This window comes from Corylus avellana, chromosome 1 (assembly GCF_965113065.1).
Source record: "Corylus avellana chromosome 1, dhCorAvel1.hap1.2, whole genome shotgun sequence".
NCBI lineage: Eukaryota > Viridiplantae > Streptophyta > Magnoliopsida > Fagales > Betulaceae > Corylus > Corylus avellana.
The window spans coordinates 13,736,996-13,744,393 of NC_142490.1; the positions used below are offsets into that span (position 1 = coordinate 13,736,996).

The following is a 7,398-nucleotide window of genomic DNA, read 5'->3' on the forward strand; positions in this document are numbered from 1 at the left end:
GATATTGTATTGTCTAAAAATACATTTTCTGGAAGGATTATTAGGAACAAGAAGACAATATAAACATTAACATTTTGGCAAATTGATCAATTGTCACTTCCAACACTCCAGACCACTGCCAAAGATTCACGCATTAAGAAACACCCTCAGGGAGAAGTGTTTCGCATGCAATTACACTGGACATGAATTTACATATAGTTCTACACACAAGGAGAACTTTATTTATGCATGATATTATAACGGTGTGAAGTTACTGGTTCATGGAGAACAGATTCACTCGAGCACTTGCAGCTTAATGTTCGTCATCAATCGCCAGAGGAACAGATTGTGCCTGAAACAAAGCAACCAAAGATTTTATACCTAACATGCATGTAGCACTAAAATCTGCCGTTCTTGCTTCATTAAGATGAAGGAGAATTAAAAGACTTATAATTATATGCCCCCACAAGATTTCTAGACCTTAACCATGTAGGGAGCAGATGTTGAAATACTCACCAAACCACGGAACTTGAGAATGTAGAACATCTCGAGGTATCTTCGAGTCTCACGCCGCTCCAGTTTTGAAACATACTTCCAGAAGCCATAGACTCCGGCTAACGTCATTAGCCTTTCGGAATAAATCTTCCATGTATACCTATGATGTTATAATTTTCTCAGTGAGCCTCATGTAATACATCAGAAAGGAATTATCAGTTTCATCAAGAACACAAACCTTTCATAAATTCTTTGGAGTCCCCCATCAGAAATTTTTTTCCAGTGACTTGGATCCTCCTTGGACTTTTGAAAGAAATCCACCATAAGAGCAGCAGCTTGGTCTGGGTGATATGGATCAATATGGAACCCTGATATACCATGCTCAATTATCTCAGCAGGACCACCATGGCAAGTGGCAAATGTTGGAAGGCCACAAGTCATTGCCTCCACAACTGTAAGTCCAAATGCTTCATAAAAAGCAGGCTGCAAATTACACATAAAAAGGCGAACTTAAGCATAATCCCCTGAAGTTGCAAATCCAATAAAGTAGACCGCTACCATTATATACCTGAACAAAAGCACCGCTTGTGTCTGCAATATAGCGATATAGCTCACCATTACGTGCTCGATTCATTTGGGCTGATATCCATCGAATTTGATCATGTAATTTATATTGCTTCATCAGAGCATGCATCTTCTCAATTTCTGCAATTTCTTCTCTGTCGTTGGACTTCTTTACATCATGGTAGCCACCAACCACAACAAGGTTTACTAGTTCCCTCAGTTTGGTGCTCTTACCATACAATTCAACCAACCCTGTTATGTTTTTCACACGATCCAGCCTTGCCATGGTAAAAATTATTGGTTTTGATCGGTCACTCAATGTACCACTGCACAATACACATAAAAGATCCAAGTCTTAACTGTCTACTACCCGCCAATTAAGAGAACTAAATAAATGATCATAGAGTTTGCTGTCTACTACCCACCATTACCCATATCCAAAATTAAAGAGAACTCTACTCCAATTTATGACCTGAACTAATGTAATGGCTGCTCTCTGTAGGAGTCAAATGTTCTATCACCAGTATAAATACGCCCTTCATAAAATTAAAATCTTAAAGTTAATCTTCTACCCTTTTTGATCGTTTCCTTAACAAGGTTACTAAGAATGTCAGTAGAGCTAAGAGTGGAACTTTTGACAAGTGTCTGTACACATTTGCACGTCATTTATAATTTAGTTAACCATGGTTCACAGCAGGTGGACTGGTCTCAACACTGAGAAGTACGAAGAATGTAGAGCATTAAAAAAGAAATCTCTCAAAAAGAATGACATTGTCCTGTGTTTCTTGCGTTCTATGTTGCTATGTTCCTCCTGTGATCCCTCACAACAGAGAAATATGCCCTTAAAGAAATGTGTCCTGTGTTTCTTATGAATTATTTCTTTGATTGAAATGTGCCTTTAAAGAAACTAATGTAGAAGATAAAAAATTATAGAATGAAGACTCACATATGCTCATCATTCTGCTCAGGATCATATAACAACTTTTCAATTGAGCCATGTAGTGCAGTAAGTCTTTTTTCCTTTTCAGAATAAGGGAAATATATGCACATATCTGCCCCAGGAGAGACAATATTGAACTTTGGATCGAAAACATCAATGCCATGAACAACTCGGTAAAGCCCTGGAAGAGTGAAAGCAGTGTGGCTCTCATACTGGCCAACAGTATTCTTTCTGAAACAAAGAGCATACAAGTTAACGCCTGACTGAACTAGTATACGCAATTTCCAATTTCTAAATGCATTGTTGATACTTCAATAAGCCTTGATATAAAAGCAAAGGGAGGCAAATTTAATTCACATGGTTGATACCCAATTAAAATAAACATGATAAACTGCAAGTGGTCTTTCGACCATAGAGAACAAAGAGCTTATGCATCAACAATTGATTAAGGGACATTATTTTAGGTGGTGGGACATCCTGAATATCCATATGAAAGATATCCCTCTATGTTTACACAAATTAGATATTTTACTAGGTACGTATAAACTTAATGAAATGCTGAAGTTGGCCAAGGAAGAGGCAAGATAGATCTAGAGTGTATAAAAGACTGCAAATTGAGAAAATGCCCTCCTATCACTGGAATACCATCTTCATGGCCACAGTTCTCAGTTATTTTGGACCCTCGAAAGCAAATCTTTGGAACCTTGAAAACCAGCTAGCCTGAGGAGCTGTAAAGAGGTACAAATTTTTCTTAATGTGATCTGAAAGCGGAGCTTTCCTGGTGTAAATAAGTAATACCCTACAAGGATACACATAAGTTGCATTCTAATAATGCAACTAACTTTATCTCCAAACACAATTATCCATTAGCTAATCAGAGGCACAATATAAACCAAGATTTTTGTATTCTGCCCAAAAATAAAAAAAAAACTATAAAATATATTACACCAGCACATAAATATACCCTACAGTATAAAGAAAAGACTTACGATCCCGCAATCTCCTGGTATGTACTGGTGATGATAAAATCAGCATTATTCATGGCTATTAGATCAGCGGTGAATTGACATGAGAAATGGTACTTATCCTCAAACTTTTTCCAATAGATATCGGAATCTGGATATTTTGTTTTCTCCAACGCATGTGCAATCGTACACTACACATATCAAAAGCTTATAACTAAGATTGCATTGTCATAGGATAATACGGGTGTTCCGTTTGCATTATTAGAATACCAGAAACCATTTCTAACCTGTGTGACTCCCATTTTATAGGCTAATAAAGATGCCACAAGATTCCCATCACTGTAGTTTCCTATAATAAAATCCGGTATGCCCTGTAACTCAGCAACAAGTTCGCTTGCCGCATCCTGATCAAAAACACCAGGAATGTATAATGACACAACAGGTTATGAGAAAGCAAGAAAACATTAAAATTAGAAAAATATTAATGAAAAAAATTTAAAAAAAATAAAAAATAAAAAAATTCTATAAGCTTGAACACATAATGAGTACGAGTGGCAGAGTGGTATTAAATAACAAAGGAGGTGGTGATGCTGGTAGAAAATGGTACTTAAGGTGCAGTTGCATGGTTTGGTGGCACTTAGCAGTGACAAATATGATAAAACAAGGGTGGTCCAATGAGAGTAGTCGACTTCCAGCAGAAGCAATAGGTTGACAGTGTGGTACTGATAATGAAAGTAATTTGATATCAATGCAGTGGTGGTTTCATGTTGGTTGTGATCTAGAGCAACAGGATCAAAATAGTTGGTAGTGGTAACTATGAAATGGTAATGAGGGTATTAAATAGATTTTACTAACTCAACTTAATGAAGTAACAAAATTTAAGCTTCAACAGTGAGGCAATCAGTTTCTCTTAAACCGTAGAGCAGTCAATTATTTGTGAATAAATAAATAAATAAAATCATGCAAAGCTGGCTGAGCAAGCAAGATATAATTTTCCGGTCTCTCTCTCTCTCTCCCCCCTCTCCCAACCCCCCCAAAAAAAAAGAATTATTTAAATTTGTGCTGATATCCACAGGAGCTGATTCTGTTGATATTTATAAACACCAATTTCTTGTTCTCACAAGAAGCATAAACTTAATACGTACATAATTGCAAGATGTAGCTTAAATCCACATTACCGACCCTAGCTATAGAAGCACCGATTTAGAATAAGACCATATAATGAGAAGAGCAACTCTCTTTAAATGTTAAATACTTTTACCTCTGCAAAGGCCTCCAGATATGGCCACACATCAAATCTTGAGATCCATTTACGGAGGATTCCTTTCTCTGATCTAAAAGGAACTCGCAAAATATATGCATTTTCGGTTCCACTGACTCGTTCCAGCCGCTGATTGCATGTAGTTCCTTTTGCATCAGGTATTAACCTGGTCACCTTGAAAAAAAAAAGAAAAAAAAAAGGAGGTATTACATTTAAATCAGAGACACCATAACATAAAACAAAGATATATAAACTAGGTCTACCGACCAAAGCTATGCACAGAAACACTTACAATAAGAATTTTAGGAGTGACATCCAACCCTTGCTTCCGTATTCTAAGAATCATTTCGTTCTCCAGTGCACGAACTTGATCCAGTATGTACACAACCTTCGCATTAAAAAAAATAAAAGGAAAAAGTAATATAAAACTTCATTTCCAGCGTTTTTCACAATAATTTTAAGACTACTGCTTGACAAGTAATTGTCACAAAAGATAAAATTATGAATACCTGGCCACCAGTGTCTGGTAAACCTAAAACATTTGCTTGCCCAAAGTAACCGTGTGGAGATAAAATGACAACATTAAACACCATAGGTACTCTCCCAAGGAATGTTTCTAATATAGAGGGATCAGGAGCCTGAAGGATGTCAGAGAGAAGATGCATCATCTCCAATACCCGTGCTGCTGTATCACCCCAACCTCTCTCAAAACCCATTCCTTGTAATCTGAATGCAAATGACAAGTAAACCCAAAAAACTTCAGGAACTGAAACTATGCCATATTTTTCTAGAGATATATCCCCATAATTAACGGCATGCTGCAAGATATATATATATATATATATATATATATATATAGAGAGAGAGAGAGAGAGAGAGAGAGAGAGCTTACTCATATTCAAATTCAGAATAGGGAGTATCAGACGGAACCTTAGAAAGAAAATCCTCTACTTTAACCAACATGGATTGAAGTCGTGGAATGCTCTGTATGCGATCATTCAGCATCAACCCCTGCACATAATCCTCAATTAAATCATTTAGCTCTTTCAAAGTTCTTATACCAAGAACTTTCAAAATAATCTCTTCCACAGCATAATAATACCAAATAAAATCAAAACCATAGCGTGTAAAGAAGTGATATTAAGCAGCAATCCAATAGCTAAGCCAAATAAATAAATAAATAAAAACAATAGTAAATGAGCAATTTTAATCACTTCCAACAATACAACACATAATTGTAGAAGTTATAATATAGCACAGTTACATTCCTACAAATCAAAAATAATTTTGGAGAAGGCCCATTGCTTAGCAAGCTTACATGTCCCTTATATGTGTGCGCTCGAAGGAAATCAAGTAATGGCTCCAAGGAATCTTTGTTACGGAACATAATTGAAGAAAGATGACGGTTGAGGAACTGAACACCATTGCCAATGGATGAAGACCGGTTGGGGCGAGGAAAACTTGCATTGAATGGCTCAAAATCGAGCTCTAGTACGTATCGGTCATTCGACCTAACACATAATAAATACCAGAACAGAATGTCATAAAGAAACACTAATTGGGTTATCAGCTAAGATATATATGAATTGTTTGGGATTGGGTTTTTAAAAAATAGCGATTTAAATGATAAGCTGCGATTATAAACGATTGATTCACTAACATGTGTTTTAAAAATCACACATTTTTAAAACGCAAACTCAAATCGAACCCATAATCTAATAAATTATGTTTGTAAAATTAATTTTTTTCAAGCAAGGAAATTGCTTACGGCCCATCTGTAAGTGCTTCTTTGAAGCTAAGATATTCAGAAACGGTCAGTTGCTCCACGCTGAGTTCATGGACATTAACACGAACATATTCCCAAACCCCAGGTCTTGGACGAACTGCTATAACCACAAATGGAGGCAGAACTATCGCTTCCTGCCATCAAAATAAACTTCATTTTTATATTCAAAGTTATAACTTCACTTGGAAACCCCCAAAAAAAAAAAAAAAAAAAAAAAATCTCAATTAAAAAAATTTATTTGTTTCAAAACAAACAGCACTCAGATGAGAAAATTCACCTGCGCAGATTTGAGGACCTCGCTAAAAGGACCATCTCTGAGCGTCAGCCGCGCTTGATCGTCGCCGATGACGTTGTCAAGCTCGTCGATCAAGGTGTGCGGTTGCAGAATCCCTTTCCCCTGAGCCACGTACCTTCAAATCCAAAACAAAACCATCACTAATTTAATCACCGCCTTAAAAGCTCACAAACCGATAACAAGGTTTGCCTGAAACTTCCACAAACTGTCAATCTCAAACAAAATCTAATCCCCTGTTTGGCCGCCGAGAAAAATAAGCAAAAAAAAAAAATAGCAAGCACAGGAAGAAAAAAAAAAATGAAGAAGAACCCGTAATCCTAAAACGCATTGAGTTAAAGCTTCAGGATTTCATCATTTTTAAATTTTTTTTAAAAAAATGAAAAATAATTTTTTTTTTTTAAAAAAAAGGTATCTTTTTCTCCCGTTTTCCCGGGAAGCAAACAAGGTATACAGAGCGAAGTAGGAATCAGGGCAAACCAACCTGGAGAGAAGGGAAATGAGTTCGTTTCGGTGAGCAGAGAGAGTGTCCTCCACTCGGTCTCTCATGCTCGGGATTCGACCTAACTTCGGGGTCGTCATGATCAGATTCAGCAAAGCTAAGACTTTCCTCTGCGCTGCGCTGTGTTATATGTAACACACACAAAAATCTCTCAGTCTCGATGATCAAAGAGGAGAAGGAAGCGAAGTTGTCGAATGGTGATGACAAAGATGACTGTGGATTTGATGGGTTTGGATAAAGAGAGATATTTATAGCGGGGAAGAGAAGGTGTATTCGATTTTTTTGGAAACCTGGCGGTTTTGAGAAGCCAAACAAAAAAAACTGGTGGTGGTCTTTGTGAAAAAACCAGGGGGACTTTTGGTTTTGTTTTCTCTCATCGTGTCTGGTTTCTCCGGTCATTGTTTCGAATTCTGTCTTTGCCTCTCTCCTCCAAGAGCGACACGTGTAACGATTTATGGGTAGTTATTTGTATGGTTTAAGCAGCAAAATTATTAAATATATATACATTTTTAAGATAAAGTAATATCTATTTTTAGAGTAAAGTATTTTTACATGTATTTTAAAAAATCGTGTGAAGTGTATATAAGGAGATCAATTTCCTTTTTTCTTTTTTT

The 7,398-nt window shown here is 36.6% G+C and overlaps 1 protein-coding gene across 1 annotated transcript; it reads right to left on the reverse strand.

Moving 5' to 3' along the window:
* Positions 1 to 60: 60 nt before the first annotated feature.
* On the reverse strand, positions 61 to 7,114 carry SUS3 (sucrose synthase 3). The gene is made up of 15 exons (XM_059584380.2): positions 6,767 to 7,114; positions 6,268 to 6,400; positions 5,973 to 6,124; positions 5,523 to 5,715; positions 5,097 to 5,215; positions 4,714 to 4,930; positions 4,497 to 4,592; positions 4,205 to 4,378; positions 3,231 to 3,347; positions 2,968 to 3,134; positions 1,985 to 2,209; positions 1,043 to 1,364; positions 713 to 957; positions 496 to 634; positions 61 to 331 (listed from the first exon to the last, which is right to left on the reverse strand). The coding sequence occupies exons 1-15, from the start codon at positions 6,862 to 6,864 to the stop codon at positions 293 to 295; spliced, it is 2,436 nt and encodes an 811-aa protein (XP_059440363.2). The 5' UTR covers positions 6,865 to 7,114; the 3' UTR covers positions 61 to 292.
* Positions 7,115 to 7,398: the final 284 nt, after the last annotated feature.

What these genes read in the sequence shown, in the direction of transcription:
- SUS3 (XM_059584380.2), bottom strand. Translation starts at nt 6,864, where the DNA reads ATGACGACCCCGAAGTTAGGTCGAATCCCGAGCATGAGAGACCGAGTG. An exon ending in TACCAGACACTGGTGGCCAG is followed by an intron (nt 4,593 to 4,713) that starts GTATTCATAATT and finishes TTTAATGCGAAG; the next exon opens with GTTGTGTACATACTGGATCA. An exon ending in TTCTCAAGTTCCGTGGTTTG is followed by an intron (nt 332 to 495) that starts GTGAGTATTTCA and finishes GCTTTGTTTCAG; the next exon opens with GCACAATCTGTTCCTCTGGC.